Source organism: Pempheris klunzingeri, chromosome 9 (assembly GCF_042242105.1).
Source record: "Pempheris klunzingeri isolate RE-2024b chromosome 9, fPemKlu1.hap1, whole genome shotgun sequence".
Classification (NCBI taxonomy): Eukaryota; Metazoa; Chordata; class Actinopteri; order Acropomatiformes; family Pempheridae; genus Pempheris; species Pempheris klunzingeri.
In genome coordinates, this window is record NC_092020.1 from 20,852,826 (window position 1) to 20,873,270 (window position 20,445).

The window sequence follows — 20,445 nt, forward strand, 5'->3', positions numbered from 1 at the left end:
AGATGCACAGATACAGGCAGTTAATTTACATGAACAAGTCTTAGCTCGACACTCTTCCTCGGGCAGCACACTCATCCTCATTGCATCGAGAACCAATTTGTGTTTGGCTGTAACTTCATTTAACAGGATGTCAAGCTTGACATATTTGAATCTTAAACCTACCAAGCATGCTAAGTTTACATGTGCTATTGATAACAAAACAAAAAAAAAGTTTTTCCTCTCAAAAATGTTTTTGTTGTAGCATCCAGCACTACTCCCATATCCAGAAATGTCACTGATGATGTTTTGAAAGTCACCACAGTTCAAAGCTGATTTCAACATCAACATCTGGGAGGAAACTGCAGGATGTGGGTCACTGCAGAGCCATAGAAAAACCAGGGAGTGGATCTTTAAAATATGACTTTTTAACCCTTTAAAGAGGCAGGAGTGGAAAATGAGTTGTAAAATATACCGATCAACTTTGTTCCCCAAATCTGCCAGTGTATCTCAGCAGCTACATCCATTTCATAAGTTGCTGAATAACACAGTTAAGACTGTTAGATATTTTTTTCTTTCAGCATATTAAGATAATAACTTACAATAATTAGTTGTATGAATTTATAGCGTTGTTTTATTGAAAGTAACTACGATTAATAAAAGATAAGATAAGATGGGAAGGGTGTCAAAAAAAACCAAAAGAAACGGGGGAATTTAAAAAGTACTACTTACCACCTGGTGAGCGTTTCCTGCACCACTCGTGGTCATGATGGTTTCTGAACCGCTAATGCCAGATAAGACTTTTGAGAAATGATACTTGATTGGATGAAAACCTTCAATATATCCCTCTACAGGATGTTTAAGGGGTTAAATTAACATCCGCCCGAAAAGATCCATCACTAACTTTAGATTGTTAACTCCCGTTTCAAACTGCAATTTGACCTTCACTGGACTCATGGAGGCCTTTCTGACACCTTCAGATGAACTCTGGCCGTCCCTTCAGCTGCTATCCTCCCCTCCTCAAAAGTCGACACCTCGAAGATACTCGTTTTTTTTCGCCCCTTCTGTTTCTCCTGTTTCGGGCCGTTAACTCAAACGAATAAACCTAAGTAAAACCATGTGGATGTTCTGGTTTTACCTCATCTCCGGCAGCATAAATGGTGGTTAATTAAGTCAACACCGTGCAAGTCCAGCAGATGTATCGGCCCAGCTGCTCCCAGTTCAAAACCACAGCAGCAGCAGACTCTGTGCTTCTGCTGCCAGTTTCTCACTGCTCAGGGAATATTTCCCAAGGGGTTTTTGTTTGGAGAGAGTTCCTGTGACTCCACCCTGACACGGTTATTTGCAGAGTTAAACCATGCAAATAAAAAATTAAACCAGAGATGAAATTTACTCTCAAATCAAAATATTTGTGAGGAAACTTTGAGACGGATCATAAGTGGGCTTATTTTCTTATCTGTACTAATTTCATGAGAGCAGGTTTTAGTTTATTTGGATCTTAATTTCCATTGCACCGTCGTAGGTGTAAAGCAGTAAGGTTTAAAAAAAAACAGCGCCCTTAAATATAAACCCCTAAATTGTGCTAAATATAAATGAAAGCCAAGCGATAGTGCTGTTGTCTGACAGGACAGAGCAGGATGATGACCTGAGAATGTCTTGTTTTAACCACTTCCTGTGTTTGCCGGAGGGTGTGACTGCACACATCCTGTGTGAGGCTGTTGGCACAGAACTTACTTACAGTTTGCAACTGAGCCTTACAGATGAACTATTAATAATCTGCACTTGCATTCACACGGTTATGGATGCAATAAAAAAATGTAATACAGCAGCCTTGCAGAAAAACCAATTTGGCTGCGATTGCCAATTATTTTCATGATCTGTTATACTATTATTCATCACTTACTGCTCAGAATGCTAAAGCATCCTTTTCTAGACCTCCAAACCAAAGTCACAGTGACATAAGAGAGATAAAAGCAAACATCTTCACACTCAAGACGATGAAACTAGAGAATATTTGATATTTTTGACAACATGTTGATGTACTTTACATGCACTTTTTGATCTATTTATTGACTGTTAATTAATAGACTAATTGTTTGAGCATCACACAATAAAAGCAAAGTCTATAACACTGATGTGCAATACAGCAGCTCTGCAGTTTATTCGATGCTTACGATGCCACTAATGTCAGACTGACTCTTCTCTGGTGAATTCTGAGTGAACTCAGTGGTGTGAAGAATGACGATATGTAGAGTGGCGTTTTATATTTATATATACTATTGTATTATGTTACAGTTCTGCGTATAAAGAGGTGGACAAAATAAAAAGGACACCTTGTTTGAGTCCTTCCTGCTACAGTAGTGAATCTGTTATGGTTTGGTTAGAAAACAGAAGAGCAGAACCTGTGGAGTTTTTGACCAACAGTGGTGCTATAGAGCAATGATTTGAGAAGTGGTCCTCGTTTTGTTTGAATCCAGCACACACGATGGGTTTTGTGAGAAACACTGACTGTAAACACAACTGTTTGTTGACCAGAAAACAGTGTATGTACAAGATAACAAAGATCCTTTGGCTGTTTAGAGTAATTTAGACCAAATTTCCGCCTCTGAGAAATGTTTGTTTGACTTTTTTTTTTGGTAATGTTTGTCCCAATATTCCCACCGGCCTACTCCCCACTACCTTGTGGTCCCAGGTCACGATCGCAGCAGGATAATCCCAGATTAGCCTCCCAGCAGGACGTGGGTTCAATCTCCTTTGATGTCTAGCTGAGCCGGGCCACAAACCTGCGCTGATCGAAAGCCCATGCTGGCTGCCACTGCCTGCAGCGCTCCAAATCAAATTATAGCACAGGGCCCCGCACCCCTGAACACATCAACTGAGACTATTTCTTATGCGATGCTCACTTACAGGCACCAGCAGTGTAAGTGGGATTACGGTGGATTTCCAAACTGGAGCCCCAGCACCCTTTGTAAACTAAACTGTGGCCACATTGTGGTATTTTCAACAAGTCGTGACCTCAAAAAGGGGAAAAGGGAACTTGCTGAAAGGCTTTGGTACATTTTCTCACGCTCAGACTGCACATGCGCGCACACAGTCCTGAAGTGACGATGTTCAACATATCGTAGACTGAAAAATATTCATGTCACACACACTCATACGCATCTGTCCCAAATCAAAAATTAATTGGACCACTTCAAAGGGAGATGGAGAGGAAGTGGTGAAAGGGACAAAGATGGTACAATGTTGGTGGAAAAATGAATGACTCTGAAGAACGGCTCTTTAAAGGCTAAAATATTTACTGAATATAAATCAGTGAATTGACGCTGTCTGTGTGCAAGGGTTCAAACACGTGGTTTTGATCCTGGAGGAAAAACCCTGTGGATCACCACATCGTACTGAGGCTCAGACAAAGGCTGCACGTCTGAGACAGAGAGCTGTTAGGGAGATTTTTTTTCCCTAACATTATTCACCTTTTCTGCACTGATGTTTTTTTTTTCTTCCAAAAGGTTAAACCAGCAATCTTTCATAAATTCTAACATCTAAGTCCAACTTTTTTATTTAAGGTTCTAGACACATGGTGATGTTATCAACAGACGGCCCAACAGAACTGCAACAGAACAGACGCCTCAATTTGGATTGTTTCTCGCTCACGTTCCCCCTCCAGATGTCTGGAATTTAACTTTAACATTTAACTTTAAATTTATTTTATAATTTTTTTACAGCTTACATTTATTTGTTTCAGTTCATTCTGATTTTTTTGGTCAGCAAACAAAAGCTTTATCATGCTTACTAAGAAGAATCAAAGGAATGAAGGCCAGTGTAAACAAAGCACCAAATGAAGTTAGATGTGCAAAAAGATCATAATTACTGTCTTTTTTAAAAAAAAAATCTGGATCTAAATGTGTTTGATCACATTTTCAGCATTTTGCTGATAAACTCTCTGAGCTGAATAAGCTTCACAAAAGGGCACAAACTAGATAAGCACTGACTTGGTTTTGATGTTGAAGGAAGCTCAGGCGTACACGACGTTTTTCCGACTCCACACTGCTTCTCGTGGAGGTATGTAGTCTGCTGAAAGCGGTTTTGGTGTCGCCAGCATTTCAACACGAGCGCTTGTTGTGGCTCTGCTTGCTCCCCTTGAAACCTGATTTTAGAGATTTAGAGGAAAAAAAATAGTGTCAAAGGAGCTTCCAGGAGAAAACTCAGAAACTACTGGCCTCAAACTTGTGTTTTAAACGATATTAATCATGTTGCAGCCGTTCAAGGAAAGGATATTTAGTCATTTTAAAGTTTTCTGCCCATCATTAAGTCTTTCATCTATCACAATAAGAGCCAGACTGCAAAACCACAGATCATGAAGACAGACGGCCAATAAAAATATGGCATGAATAGTGATTTGGCTGATGACAATGACTGGAAAATTCCACAATTAATTGAAAGAATTAGTTGTCATGTGAAAACAACTGAACAGTTTATGAGAGAGAGCTGCTTCAAAAACAGCTGGAAAATATTAGAATGGACTGTGTGATGTTAAGCACACAGCCAAGTGAGAACTGAAGACATTTGTTTAATCTAAGACTCATTTGAAAGAATGTTCTCCACAAGTACAAGAATGACTGAGTTTTGAGTCCTCCACTGTTATTTCATTGGCATCGCTAAAATCGTCCAGTGAGAGTTTACACCATGAAATAAGTAAAGGATCCATCAGTGCTGTGCTCTTACAGTCCACACGGATTCCTCCGGGCATCCGAGCTCGCAGCAGACGTTGCTCTCCTTCAGTCTGGGCAGAGACAGCTGGACCAGCCTCGGAGAGATCTGGGCTTTCTTGGAAGCAAAGGAAACGGTGGACGCAACACTCTGTGGCACACAAACAGAAAAGAGGAAACTCAGACTTCATACACCTCTGTGGTTATGATCTAGCAAGGTGACTTCGTCATTTGAAGAACATCGGGCTGAGGAAGCTCTAGGTTTCTTTCAGTGGCTCTGCTGTCCAACACAGATAATAATTACAAGAAAAATCCAATTTGAAATGGTCATCATTCCCAACATGCCCAACCAAAAGCAAATTACACTCTAGGTGTGAATGAAAGGGTTCAAATCTCCGACAAAGTATATGCAATTTTGTATCATAACATCAATGTGATCAATCTGTGAAATAATACATTTTGTGGAAATTCAATCATGTAACTTTATATGATTAAAGTGTAAAGAGTGTCTATTTGCACCCAGGTGAAAATAGCCTGATGACAGAGCTATTCAGCTGTTTACACACAGCCCAGTGATGTTGTCTAATGAGTCACAAAGTCGGAATTGGGAGGAGGATGTGGTGGATTACTGGGCTTTGTGAAACCAAATGTCACCGTTGATCTTCTAATCGTACACTTAGTTGACAAATTACTTTCATTTTTAAATTATTTTCAGTTTTCAGTCGCAGTTTGGTTAGGTTTAGGCAACAAAATGACTTGGTTAGGGTTAAGAAAAGATCATGGATCGAGTTAAAATTAGTCAACATTCACTTTCGGTTTCACTTGAGACACAAACAGCAGCTCTCTGGCAGACATCTGGCAAATACAAGTTAGGGTACAATAAACACAAAATGTAACATTTGGGTGTAAATAGCCACATTGGCTACTTCGACTGGTGAGATAAACAGAGGCGACTGCCTGTTTTCAGCCAAGCCTCATAATAAAAGGTAGCTTGTTACATCCAGTATTGAGACAAAACAGTTTGTGTTTGCAATGGTCTAATATAATCCAATATATCAAAAGGAATCTCTGACAGCTGACATATTTCTATTGTCTTACAGTATACCGATTATTGGCCACCCTTTTTAAAGGTGCTTCAACATCAGCAGACTGTGAGGATTTTAATAACACAATAAAATTGGAGATAAGCTTCTTTTAACAATAACACAGATCGACAATGACTCCATCTATTTAAAATCCTGTCTAATCACTGCAAGCATGCTGATGTAACTTGTCAGCTGACATCACCAATTAGCCTGTTGGATTTCTTTGTGTGTATGCGCTTTAGGATCTCACCTCTCTGTTGCTCTGGAAGTCTGGATGGTTCTGTTTAGGGTTGGAGAGCTGCAGCAGTCGCAGTGTGATCACAGCAGTTTTCATTTTGGGTTCAACGTGCCAGATAGGACAGTTTTTCTCACAGTGCGATGTGTGAGGAGGCCTGGGGGACCAGCAGAGAGACATTTATATATATTTCTTGTTGCGGATTTGTCTTAAAGATACATGAATGACCTTTTTCATGATGTTATGACTGTTTTCTTGTAAAATGATTTCTCTATTCTCAAAATCTCCAGTTTTCCCCTCTCTCTCTATTTATAAATCTAATTCTGAATAAATTATGAATAAATAATTGGTAAATGACAAAAAAGACCCCAATACGACACCCGATACCTTCATAGACTTCAAAACTTGATACAAGATGACAAGCAAGCTAATTGCCTTTTCATGAATTTTCATGAAATAAATAATTTTCATGAAATAAATAATTATGAGGCAAATATGTAGCAAACAATTTCTTAAATATCAGTTCAAACTCTCTAAAGTCTGCCACGACTATAACACTATAAACCTAACAGAGGGCTAGTACTTCAGTATTTGATTATGTTAGATTAGACATTATTACTAATAAGACAAGCGGCTAATACGTAGGATATTTTTTATAAATACTAATGACGTAAGACACTTTGTCATTGTAAACATACAACAAAATTATGGTAAATCCAAGAACAGCAGCAAAAGAAAACAAATATTAGATTTTTCTGTCTGGTTTATCTATCTATTTAGCTTTTTGTGTTGTTTTTCTGGAGCAACAAGATGAGAGGATTAAGTTTCGCCTGATTGTTTTGTTGTGTGGGGTATTAAACAGCAATCAATGTAATGTCTACGATTTAAATCACAAAAGCAGATATCCAGTCTGTGTACTGGATTCAGTAAACCCTGTATGAATCCCTTTCCGTGCCTTACAACATGTTCTGCCTCTGCGCTCAGGATTTATAAAAAGACTTCCGCGGCTGTCTGCGAGCGTCCCAGGGGTCCTGAACTTTGGACAATAAGCTCTATTGTCTCCACTCCCTGCTCTCCCACAGTCTGACACTGAAATAACAGATGTCCAAACGTTAGCTTCCTCACACGGTGTGGAAACGTTAGTGTTGGACCGGAGCCTCCGCTTGGCCTTCTCATATTTAACTATATGATATGTTATATTCTGGTGCGATTAAATTCCAGACTTTAGTTTGTACGTGGACACCCTGAGGGAGAAGAAAAGCTGCCAAAATGACATGGAGGTCGACAAGAAAGCTGGATGTGGAAATCTTTAAAACAGATACCAGAGAGTTTGTCATGGAGCTGGTGTACGTATAACACACGTTTCTTTTGATATGCTGAATATGTTTCCAAATAGTTTCTATGAGTGGAGAAAAATACAATAATACAAACTATTAAGATACATCTGGAGCAGTTTATGATTATTAATTTCTTTTTTTTTTTTTGGATTAAATTATCAATTGTTTAGTTTAAAAATCACAAACTCCTGGAACCATTGGTGACACATTCAGATTTCTCATTTTGTTCGATTAATGGTCCAAAACCCTAAAATATTCAATATTTACAATAATATAAAAGCCTTACATTTGGGAAGATGGAACCAATAAATGTGCTGATAAATAACTTCCCCAACCTTTTTGGCTTAACACCCCTGAAAATAAGAAAGGTTATAGATTTGATTGATTGTGGTGGTAAAAGTAGTGTTCCTCAAGATTAAAGCAAAAAAATGGAGAAAAGTCAGTAAAATATGGACATTGTTTCGTGTAACCTCGAAATTAGCAACCACTGTCTTGAAAAATCAGTTCTCAAGATTTGTAAGTAATTTCCTGACAAATAATCAACTAATTATTTCAGTGACAGTTACAATAGCTGGTGAGAAAACTGAAAAAAAGTGGTTTAAAACGATACCAATGAGTCCAATCATTAACCATATCTACTGAATTACAGTACGTGGGCGGCGGCCAAGTTTGTAAATTCAATCAGCTGTTCACAGACTGTGCTGCACAAGCGCTTAAAGGGATACTTTGTCGATTTTCAACAGGCTTTGTATCATTAAAACGTGGCTAAATGTGTCCAAATCAAAACTACAAAAGAGAATTAGAGGAACTATACTCTGTAATACATTACAGTATTCTCAGTGAAACGAAGCTAACGTAATAGTGATGGGGGGCCCGGGGCGTCAGTGGTTATTGTTATAACCATTATTTGAACAGGGAGGGCTTTTGATCGCATGCTCTCTTTTACAAAACGCCCTCATAACAGTACATATAAAACAATAAAAACATACAAAAGTTGAGGTATAGATCAATCACCTACAACAAACAGGTCAAGGACATTAACATAAGGGAAAAGACAGTTATGTGGTGACCATGAATCACTGCGTCACCAGGTTGAGTCCGGCTGGGGACCTTTGCTACATCACTCTTTATTATGTTTCCTGTCATGTCTCTGCTGTCTGTTTGAGGCAGTTTTCCCATTACTAATTACGTATTATGTGTACTGATAGTGAGTGTGTGAGCACCAACACCACAACAAGACCTTTGGCATCAGTTTCAGTGCTGATTTCCAGAGAATGCCAATGCTTCCTGGGTACGTAAGAAATGGGCTTCCAAATAGCTTCATCAGAACACTCAATCGACCTGAGTTTGTTCCTCTTGTCCTCACTTTACTGCATGCGTTTGATGTCTAATGAGGCTTTTACCCTGCTTCCTGGGAGCTGAAGGTCCTGGTTTTGGGTGTTGACAAGCGGACAATGCGCTCATACTGGGACGCCTTGGAGGAAGGACGCTGGGTCTTTCCGAAGAAGCTCGCCTCCTCCGCCTCTTTCCTGCGGGAAAATGGTAGCCATTACAACCATTATATGCTGTGTTGTGTTTCTGGGACAAAACAATGTCCCGAGTCAGAGGGAAAGGGGAGGAGGGGGGGAGACCCAGAACAATGGATAAGTGTCAGCGCACGGCTGATGATGGAGGTATGAACGGAAAGTCATCTGCACCCACAAAAACAATTAAATTTGTCATCACTTTGTCGAGACAGTATGATGACACATAACCAAGGTCAAATGCTCCCTGCTGACAATTTCATTTTGACTCTTAAATACAGTCAAACAGATCATGTTAGAGGAATGTATCATCTCTGCAAAATCATTCCTGTGTGATTTGAATTGTACTGATAAGACTGGTGATATTTGACTAAATTCCTTCAAAAAATAGTCCCCAACAAATGCACTATTTACTCTTGCTTGAGTAATATTATAGGAGCCTGAGCCTTTTTAAAAGTGAAAGTTTATATTTGAGAGTCTATTTGTATTTTTTTAAAGATTTATATCTTCAGTAGGAGCCAGTAGGTTTGGGACCATGCAAAGACATTGACTCTCAGATGGTACCAGTAAACTTTTACCACTCAGTGAATGACTTCAAAGCAGTGAATCTTTTGTAGGGTCCATGAACGTGACACGAAATGCATGCATACTGTCACTTTCAGCAGCCTGCGTTGCTTTACATTACTCGGCTACTGCGTCAAACTGCTCCCTCCTAACAAGCATCTGTCAGGAATGACGACTTGTCGAAAGCTACTGGTTGCATGGCAACTAGCAGCACCTCGTGAGTGTTACAGACATTACATTATGTCACCAATGCTAGTGCTGTTAGCTAAAGTCAGCAACGGAGATGGAGCCAAGACATACACTACTCACAAAAAGTTAGGGATATTCGACTTTCAGGTGAAATATATGGAAAATGTAAAAAGTGAATGCTACAGTGATATTATATCATGAAAGTAGGGCATTTAAGTAGAAGCATGCAATGGTGATTTCTTCATCTTAAACTATTTATTGAAAGAAAATCTAACAACAGTGGTAGGTATACCACAACAAAAAATTTTCGGTGTCTCAATAAATTGGGATGTGGCCAAAGGACGTCCACTCCTCTCCTTTCTGTGACTCTTCCAGTCTCTGTATCACTGTTACAACCTCCTGATGACACTCTGTGACCCTCTAAGCTCAGTGAACACCTCCGTCTGAGGACTTCCTGTTTGAAGCCTCGCAATGGCGAGGTGCTGCTGATCAATTGTTAGGTGTCGTCTTGGTCTCATGATGTCAGAATGTGAACAGCATGATGAGGAGGACTGTTTAAATATCAATTCTAACTGAAGCAGGAAATGTATTGGTGGATTCATGGATCAAACCTGTTGTGAATGTTGCTGTTAAGCTTCTTGTTAGAGAACAGCAACTTGTGCAAAAAGTGCTGAAACACTGAACAGTTGGACATGTGCATTCAAAAGTTCAGAGAAGGTCACATTAAGTTCACCCGGAAAGGTTAGAATGCATTTTAGGTTCATCCTGAAATTTCACCTGAAAGCCGAATATCCCTAACTTTTTGTGAGTAGTGTATGTGGCAACAGGAAATCAGCACCGAGAATCACACAAATCGAAGAAGCAACGTTAATGTAACAAATTCACAGTCATTGGTTTGTGTTGTGATTGTGAATATTACTATTACTATTACTACTACTAATAATAAAACTGAAAATCTCTCTTTTTCCCTGAGCTGCTAGGGAAGCTTTCTGGCATCTTAATGTTTAATAAATAAGTGATTGGCTTTGGATATTGATTAGTGGTGTAACTGTTTCAGCACTACAAGTGGATTGATTGACAGAAAATGAAGCAGCAAATATTTTAATGATCGAAAGAATATTTAATAATTAATCGTCATTGTTCGAGCTAAAGTGTTGAATAGTCACCAGTTCCGGCTTCTCGGTTGTCCGGATTTTCTTCTTTTCTTTATTTTATGTCTTTGCAAATTGCATATCTTTTGGTTTCAAACCGTTGGTTGGACTAGAACAATTTGAAGACGTCAACTTGAGCTTTTAGAGACTGCAATGGACCAAAAGAAGATGATACATGTGTGATACATGTTGCCTCGCTGCTGTATTACACCAGTAATATTTGATTTTGTTAAAAAAAACAGGACAGGACCAGACAGTCTGCCATATAATCAAATTAGAAATTAACTTGACTGCGATGATGTGATTAGTTGTGGAACAGCAGTGTAATTATGAGGCCTCAGAATACATAATCAGAATCTAAATGTAATATTCAATCAATCACTAATCCATTCAAAACAAGCCAGTATTCTCATACTGTATATATTCAGCAGCCTGTAAATCTACATGAGCAACCTGCTTCGAACTAAACCCGCAGGTGATAGCTGTCATCTTTAATTCCAGTTAATTATCATTATTTGTTCTGGGAGCTGCTCTTCCTGTGTGGGCTTCTGATTGAATTACGCTGCATGTTGCTGTGCTTTTAATCTGACAGCTGAGTTGGGGAAACAACTAACAATGTCAAAATAAAAGCCTCCGGAGCTGTGACTACCATTGCACGCTGATTGAGCCTGACAGGGGTGATCATCGCCTCTGATCGGGATGCAGCTGGCGTCGGTCCTGAACATCACTTTGCCGTTTGCATTTCCTGCTTCAACTCTGTGCCAAAGCACACTTGAGGGACTTCGAAGCCATTACCCTTAAGCTTTGCAAACATGTTTTCAAATCTGTCGATGCAGCACAATATAAAAAGCTTGTGTACAGTCCCCCTGAAGAATGAACACAAACAGCCCTCCCTCTCATGCCTTTTTGATAGAGTCATCAATAATGTTGGGGGTGCAAACAGGCTACAGTTACCTGCGGTGGTACTCCCTTGCTGAGAAGTCTCTTTTGTGCCTGGCTAGGTATTGGATTCTTGCACTTGGAACGGCTCCGAGGGCTGAAGCCGAGACAGGCCATATTGGCTCCTGGTTGCCCCAGCTCAGCTTCTCACTGATCAATGAAAAGATGAAAAGTTTCCAATATAGAGCTGAGATGATGAAAATGTTGGTGTAGAAGCAGAATAAATATTTTCCAAGCGGGCAATTATCAAATGAAAGAACAATACTTCCAATCAAATGTGACCTCTGTTCATTTTCCCCATTGTTTGGTGCTTTTAACCACGTGTTCAAAGTGTGCCAGACATCTGTCTTTAATTACGTAGTTTATGGAAATCGCACTCAGAAGGAAACACTGACCGCAGAGGCTCCTGAATTCTTGGGAGTCAATTTCACACGTGATCAATGACCATGCAATTTCATATGATGTAACAGCTGGAACAGAGCCTGTAATTACACTTTAATACTTCTTGTGGTATCACAAACGCTGTGCTTGTTTATACACATGTAAGACAGAATCCCATTTTAATCAAGAGGAAAACTTTTGTGTATCTCAGCTACTCACCAAGGAGTCGTGGCCCAAACAGTTTTGGAGGTTTTGTGCTGCGCCAGGTCCAAGATTCTGCCAATAAAACACAACATTCCCAAAAAACACAAATCAGCTCGAAATACGAGTGTATTCAGAGACTTTGGGCCCCTGGAGGAACATGTAATCATTTAGTGCGTTTCCCGCCTGTCGTCTGTTTTTTCTTCTTCTTGGCAGAGCAGCGACATCCGAAAACTGGTCTTGCTTTTAAGTTAAAATGTTGGCTTCAAACCCTAAACGTCATTGTGGCCACTAAGCTCAAACTCAAAGACACAACCATCAAAGTTTATCTGCGACTCATATTTTTACCACAGAGAAAAGTGTTTTGGCTCAGGCTTTTACACTTTATTCCACGGTGACCCCTTAAGGGGAAATAGTAACATAAAAATATAGGCAACACTTCACTTTAACACCCTCTATATATCATTGATAGCCAAAATAAATATATATACAGTAAATACACACACATATTAAATTGTTTATGATGCATATAATGTAGCTATAAGCCCACGTAAAGGACATTTTAGGTGTCTAATAACACACAATATTTTATATTCTTATATAAAGACCAATAATGTATAATTACGACTGTGTTACACTTAAGTGTCTTTCATCATGTTCATATTCCAGCATCCAGTTTTGGATGCTTCACAGGAGGAGTTAAAACTTGTTGAGAACTACATCTAATACTCAAAAAGATCACATATCTGTTTAAAACCACATTATAGTGTGTTATGAATCATTCATCATCATGTTTAGAAACTACTCATAAATGCTAAACAAGGGGTTTCAAATGAAATGTACCCCAAAAAAAGTTGAATGAGCAGACAGCTGCACATTTTGACCATTAATTGCCCAAATATGGATGTTATTTAAAGCACTGATTATATAAAAGCTTAAAGTGTTAATGTTTATTCATTACTCTCAGCTAATCATTTCAAATGCTTTTTTTCCCCTTGTAGCCATTTCAACAGTTTATCTATCACTTTTACCCATTTAAACTCTTTATTCATTTCTTTTGATCCGAGTATTTAAACTGTAAGTCCATTACATTTAGCTAACATTATACATGGAATACAGTAAATACACTATGAAATATATTAAAATATCAAACAAGCACACTAAATAATAAATAGTATTAAATAATAAATAGTAACTTAAACGTAACCATTCTTATCTTATGACAAACTTAGTGAGACTAATAAACTTTTTGATGTAAGCATCTGAAAAAGTAAGATATGTATAAAAACTAAACATTACTTCACCTGTCTGATGGACCAAATCTGGACTGAATCCCTGAAAGAATCAAAAACCAAAGAAATTAGACTGAAAATACCAGACTGCAAACATTTGTATCGCACATAAAAACTGTTAAGTTTACCTTTTTTTCCAGACACCATCTCAGCTTACAGCAGGAGCAGCAGCAGCAGCAGGCTGATGTGTCGGCTTGCTGCCTGTTGATGGTGTCCCACTAATCTCCTGCTGTTGCCATGGAGCCAGGAGTCCTTAGCAACCAACTCCACACCTGAGGACTCCTTGAAACTGGAGTCTGCACACTCAACCCATCCATCCTGCTGTCTCAAGACTTCCGAGACAGGATGTTAAAAAGAAACCGATCCGTCGAGGTCAGCGGGGAAGGCGGCTGCAGTGTGTGTGGATCAGATTGCAGATATAAAAGTACTGTGACGGCCTGACGACAGAGTAAATGTCAGGAGCGGTGTTAGGACGAGGCCTTTTTCTTGTTATTATTATTAGTTTTATTCCAATAAATGTGGCGCCGCAGGGCACCCTGATGGGCAGAGTTCTGTATGTGGAGGGTCATGAATTACATTCTCACAATTACACTGATGGCACACCAATCAATCGAGTGGTAACAAGTTTTATTTCTGGGAAGAATCTGTTCACACATACTATCTGTTGGACATGTTTTGGTATGAAAGTTAAACAGAAATGTGCTCTTTGAAACCTTTACATTCCTCAAATTGGTACACATGAAGGCTTTGCAAACATCAACAATGCAGTTTGTGTTAACAGACTGTGAATTTTCTCCATGCAAAACACCATTAACACAAAAACAAGGAGCAGTCAGCAGTGAGTAAACATCTCTGAGCAGCGAAAACACAGCAAATCCAAAAGACATCTAGAAAAAATAATCTGGTTTTATTCCCTTTAAAGAGTTTTTAAGATAAGGTGATGTCCCTTTTTAAGATACAGACACAACCCTCATCAAAGCACATAACAATTAACTTTTGTCATACAAAAGTAACATTTTTAAAGCTGAAATCCAAAAATTTGACTCTTGCAGTAAGACATTACTGAGTAGTGTTAGGGTTCGGCCACTAGGTGTCTGATCTGAAATGACAATAAAACGGCTAATTATTACAGCAAACAGCCCTTGATATCCACACTTCCTGCTTCAATAAACAACTGTTTTATTTAGGCATTAAATAGTTGTGGTGTCTCTGCTTTCTTTTCAGAGGTTTAAATATTGTCAGCACATCACAAAGCTTGCAAACATGTTTCACAAGATTAATGTCTTCTTAAAGCTGTAACAGTCAAGTTTGCTTGTTGGCGGCCCCCTAAATGGGAGAAAGAGGTCACTTTGAAAAATAAAAATTTGAATATTGAGAAATGATTTCAAGTACCATCGCTGACTGTACCACAGAGTCTCCTACCGTTTTCTGTTTTGCTTTGAAATTTCCGCTCCCTGGACAAAGTGGACGAGCGTCTTTATCGGAAGGGATGGGAGCCTCACTTTGTACTCTAAGCTGATATGATGGCTTTATTCTCTCAGGTTTAGGTCTTTGTGCACATGAACTGCTTCTAGAGTTACTCGTGTGTCATCATCTACAGAGCTAAATGACATTAGGAAAGTCATCAGTAACAGTGAAATATTTATGGCTAGGATGAAAATAAATCTTTGGTGAAGATTAATGAACTCATTCATAAAGATATGGTCATCTGGTAACGCTGAAACAAAGAAACATTTTTCAAAGTTTCTAGGAGTTTTACAATCCAAGCTATACCTTCCCCAAACAGTCAACCTGGTGTAGAGAAAGCAGCTAAGTGAAAAGGTGCAAAGAACGTATCACAGGATTTAGTGACATCCACCGACGGTGTTTTATCTGCCGTCAGAAACCATCTGGATGATCAGGTCCCGGGCGTCCTGAACGCCCGAGCTGAGCTCCGCCTCGCCCTTCTTCACATGGGTGCCGATGAGGAACAACCTGCGATCTCCGACCTCGGACAGACTCAGAGCGTCATGGAGGTCTGTGATGCTGCAGACTCCTGGAAGGTCCTGGGAATGTGACAAATGAAAAAATTTAATTATCCCATTGCTTCGGTACAAAGAGACACCAGATGATGCTTGACTGTAGAGTTTCAGATTGTGAAAAGGACGAACTCTAGTGAAAGCGCCTCTGGAAAAAAAAAAAAAAAAGAGGAAAAGACAGCAGGGGAAGTATCTTTTAGGTAATTTCAGATTATGTAAGTAAAGGATCCTATTTTAGGGTGCGGCTGTGGCTCAGAGGTAGATTAGACTAGATAAAATTTGATTGGACAAACCAAGACCTCTGAAGATGTCACCTATGAACCTGGAAAACTCACTGTTCTTTTATCCAAACAACCAATTTATCAAGAAAAACATCTGAGCACAAACTGAAGCTGCATTAGAAGTCTCTACTTATAAGCGGAGCATGGTTCTTGGGGCTTTAAGTGAAAATGCTGTGGAGTGTTTTTCTGTCACGCTCACCTGTTTGTTGGCCAGTACCATTAAAGGCAGACGGGGGTCGGAGGCCAGCAGCTCGTGTAGATGCCTCTTAGCAACGGGGAAGAGCTCCGGTTTGGAGGAGTCGACCATGAACACCAGCAAAAGAGCCTTGGACATGTACTTCTGCCAGTATGGCCGCAGCTCCTCTTTACCTCCAACTGACACACAGACAGACAGAGAGTCAGACAGACAGAGAGTCAGACAGACAGACAGACAGATGGCTGTGACACGGCTCAAACTTCCAACTGACCAGAAGCAGAAGCCAACGGTGGGTTCAGAGTTCAGACTTACTCTCTAGAAACTCGACGTGCATGTCTTCTCTGTTGATGGAGACGGCGTTGAAGCCCTCAGTCGGCTGCATGTCCTGCTCCAGGGTGCCGGTGGCCAAACAGTGCAGAAGGCTGGTCTTACCGGCTCCATCCAGACCCAGAACCAGCACCTGTGTCCTCGCCGACTGCACTGGCCTGGACTGCAGCACACGTTAGATTAAGGCTGGATACTCGCCGAGAGACTTCAATTCATGAGCTTCTGTACTGATACCATGAAGATACGTATTTGATATCCTACATTGAGGAATGTAGATGAGTTTCTTAAAACCGAAATTCTCAAATGAAAATGTTTAATTTGGCTAATTAATTTAGGTTTATAAAACGGGTCATCACAGCTTTCCTGTTCTTAAACAGCTTGAAGTCCAATGAAAATATTCCTTTTACTTCACAGAAAACTGAGAAAAACAGCAAATATTCACAGATGAGAGGTGGAAACTGGTGTAATTTTGGTATTTTCACATCCAGAAAACGACTCCCAGTCATGTATTGATTGTAGAACAATGGTGCACATGAATGTTATGTTGCTGACCAATTAATTACTTCACTTCAAACCTATTTTGGCCAGAGAGGCCCTAACTACATTTCCCAGGATTCCCCACAGCAGAGAACTCGGTCTTGCAACTAGTAAATAAAGATATCTAGCTGGTTGTTTACTAGTTTAGAAACACTAGAGAATCACCATTAATGCATCCACATTTAAAACACAAAATATTTTACAGCTGCTCTTTATTTTTTTATGTCTATTTCGGGTTAAACGTCGGAAACGTCTCCTCTCGTCCTTGTTAGGTTTTAACGTTGAACAGCTGCTACAAGTGCTCAGCTTTGACATATTCTTCTTGCTTTTGTCCTCGTGACAACATTTGGAAGTTAATTAATGTATTTTAGATGTAAAGTTAGTTAACAGGTGTGTCCGGTAAAGTTACGGGTTTTTTTTGTTGTTTTTACCTCTGATGCTTTCTGAGCTTCGGCAGCAACAACAGGCACAGTTAGTCCAGCTTCCTCTCCCCTGTCCTCTCCCTCTTCCCCTCCCTCTGCCTCCTCTCTGACTCTCACGCCGTCCTGCCCCCGCCGTGTTTCAGGCTCCCTCTCCCCGGAGGAGGACGCGTAGGTCCAGACTAGATAGCCGACTGTCCCCGCCAAAGCGACGGAGGCGCCGAGGACACCGGCTTCTCTCAAACCAAACATGGCGCTCAACCGCCCGACTTTCGTTTCGCTAACTCCCGCTGTTTTTACCCGTCGGTTTCCGCCATTGTCCGACTTTTGTGTTGAGCTTTAAGTTTGCGTCCGACCTCTTCGCTCTCCTCTTCTCCTCAACAAGTGGGATTAACAGACAGGAAGCGCTGCGGGAACTTATTTCCGGGCCGCTTTTTGTTGATGCAGTGTTACAACCTCACCGCTCGGGGGCGCCGTTGCTCCTGAAATCTTAACTGCCTTAACCGTTGTACGGTGTTCGAGTTTTCATGTTCTTCATCAAAAGAAAAATTATTTTAAGATTTATCATTTTTTCAAACTCGATTCATCAATATGAGCCAAGGCCAATGAGTCTGAGTTTGAAAAAATAATTAATCTTATTTTGCTCTTGGAAATTTTTTTTAATAATTCCCAAATTATCTTAAATTTAGCATAAACCAAAGAATATGCTAATTCATCTTCATGCAGAGTGGTGGTGAAAAAAGTACTCAGTGTACAAATACTCAGTTGCAAGTAAAAGTCTTGTATTCAAAGTATACTTAGAGTAAAAGTACAAATTATGCAGAGTGTGATATTTTAGGGTAATGTCTATTATATAACTGGATAATAATTAGTGATGTATTAATATGCAAACATCACTAATGCTGCAGCTGGTATGTAATGATGTCAAATACACACTGTGGAGTGAAAACTACAATATTGGCTTCCAAAATGTAGTAGAGTAGAGGTTTACCAGTAAATAACCAGTTGAGTCACCTGACAAAAGGCAAAGAAATTAGGAGTGAAGATAATACATTTATTAGCAAAAGTATTACATTTAAATATTGTTTTTACAGTAACTGAACAGGAGCATAATTAGAGACAATGCAATGAAGTCAAAGCCATCTTTTTTTTTTTTGATGAACTGACTGGTTGGTTCAGAGAACACAAACCCTTCCCTGCGGAGCTGACGGTCATCGTGGTCTGACGGACGCCGCCTGGTTGGCCCTCTTCAGCGGCAGCCTCTCCCGCTGCTCGGGGGCGCTCAGGAGCCAGGCCTGGAGCTTCCTCTCCGCCGGCGTCACCCCCAGACTCTGCCAGGTCCGAGCGCGCAGGGAGGGGAGCCTCTTGCGCTGCAGAGCCGCCTCCCGCACCTGCTCTGCCCCCGAGCTGGAGGAGTCCACCGTCTCGGCCTGACGGTGCCTCCTGGCCTTGGGCGCCTCCTGGAAGCTGGTGTAGCTCCTCTGCTTTATGGAGGACAGGAGCCTGGCCCTGCTGCTGCTGCTGCTCGACTCGACCGGCCTCTCCTCCTCCTCCTCTTCCTCATCCTTCTGGTCTTTGCCACCCTGTGAGAAAGTCTTCTGCTGCCAAGTGATGAACTCGGACATGCAGTCCTTCAGGCTGACGGCTAAGTCCCTGTGGGTCATGGTGACGTTGCCTCTGACCTCCACCGTGGCCTCCTTCAGCCTCTCGTAGTGGTCCTGGATGTTGGCCAGCTCCTCCAGGATGTTTGCGGAGACGAGCTCCTGCACGGCCGTGGTCCTCCCCAGAAACTCGGCGCACACGGACTCCTTCTTTGGTTTCCTCTGCTTTTGGAAGGTGAGAAAATGTGGCATGGCGGTGAAGTGTATGGCTTTGATCGCGACAAGCTTTCGGTATATGTAAACAACATCATGATGCCCGGAATCCACAGAGTCTCTGAGAAACTTCTGGATCTGAGCCCAGTCCCTCAGGGGGAGTCTGATCTGCACAGGCGGAACGGCGAGCTGCGTGTGGTAGAAGCTAAACAGCAAATACAAGCCTCCCACTCGGATCTGGTAGCTGTAAGGAGGCAGGAAGTACTTCACGGCTGTGGCCAACGTTACTCTGCAGAATCTCTTCATTTCGCCCACACGAGGAATGCCCAGAAAGACATCCGAGAAGCACATGTCCCTCCAGGTGGCTGCAAACGCCTCAAATCTGACCGAGTCAGTCTGCTGGAAACGAGCCAGCAGCTCCTCCACGTCCTCTGTCAGAGGAGCGTGGAAGAAATCAGAGTAATGAGGCGGCAAACGAGGCATCCTTTCCAGAAAATAACCACCTCAGACGACACTGAAACTCTCAAACTGTTTGTCAAAAGAACCGCGAGCAGGTGAGGCTCATCATTGGTGAATCACCTGAGAGCCATGCCCACAAGTGAGCAGTCAGTCAGTCAGTCAGTCACAGCGATTATCAATGAAGCCTCATCAACTCTGCTGCTCTGTGGATCTCCATGGACATCATGTGGTAAAAAAAAAAAAAAAAAAAAAAGAAAGAGAATACTGATGTGGAATCAAGATGCGTTCAGGAGAAATATAATGCAGAATTAAGAGTTTTTGTTGGTAGTTTAAAGACAATATGCTTTTTTTTTTTTTAATTCCACATGAAAGCAATAACTGAATTGATGAGAACACTGCAGCATGTGTCTTGCATGCTGCACACAGTAACGTGTAACATGAGTGTGTGATTATGGCATTTGGTTTTAAATACATGATCCTGAGTTTAATTTGTTTAAGGGGAGGAAAAAAAAAAGCTAAATCTTTTGTGAAAGGTCAGAAGAAATAAATGCCTCACAGGGACAATTAAGAAAAAGAAGAGGAGCGACACTTCTGGTTTGATGGTGAACTGATCTCGATGTTGGAATATGGATATTTATCATGAGAACTTTAATTACACTCCATTCACCTCCTTTTATCTGCCCCACCAGATCGGGTGGTTCAGATAACGTCATGATAAAAACACACTTTTGTAAGATTTTATGCAAAATCTTGTTTAAAAAAAAAGAAAGAGCACTTATCTCCCAGAAAGTGGTGGCTTTCTTATCTATATCAGT

General features: G+C 40.7%; 2 protein-coding genes across 2 annotated transcripts; both read right to left on the reverse strand.

Annotated features, from left to right (window-relative positions):
* Positions 1 to 14,189: 14,189 nt before the first annotated feature.
* Positions 14,190 to 17,774, reverse strand: arl9 (ADP-ribosylation factor-like 9). Its single transcript, XM_070837436.1, has 4 exons — positions 17,370 to 17,774; positions 16,387 to 16,564; positions 16,078 to 16,253; positions 14,190 to 15,624 (listed from the first exon to the last, which is right to left on the reverse strand). Exons 1-4 carry the CDS (start codon positions 17,607 to 17,609, stop codon positions 15,448 to 15,450), a joined length of 771 nt encoding a protein of 256 aa, XP_070693537.1. The 5' UTR covers positions 17,610 to 17,774; the 3' UTR covers positions 14,190 to 15,447.
* Positions 17,775 to 18,568: 794 nt separating this feature from the next.
* On the reverse strand, positions 18,569 to 19,654 carry LOC139206826 (snRNA-activating protein complex subunit 1-like). Its single transcript, XM_070836423.1, has one exon. It carries the CDS (start codon positions 19,652 to 19,654, stop codon positions 18,569 to 18,571), a length of 1,086 nt encoding a protein of 361 aa, XP_070692524.1.
* Between the last annotated feature and the right edge of the window lie 791 nt (positions 19,655 to 20,445).

Coding starts and splice junctions, on each gene's coding strand:
- arl9 (XM_070837436.1), bottom strand. CDS start 17,609: ATGTTTGGTTTGAGAGAAGCCGGTGTCCTCGGCGCCTCCGTCGCTTTG. Junction 16,565..17,369: donor AAGCTCAGAAAGCATCAGAG/GTAAAAACAACA, acceptor CGTGTGCTGCAG/TCCAGGCCAGTGCAGTCGGC. Junction 16,254..16,386: donor GCACGTCGAGTTTCTAGAGA/GTAAGTCTGAAC, acceptor TCTGTGTGTCAG/TTGGAGGTAAAGAGGAGCTG.
- LOC139206826 (XM_070836423.1), bottom strand. CDS start 19,654: ATGCCTCGTTTGCCGCCTCATTACTCTGATTTCTTCCACGCTCCTCTG.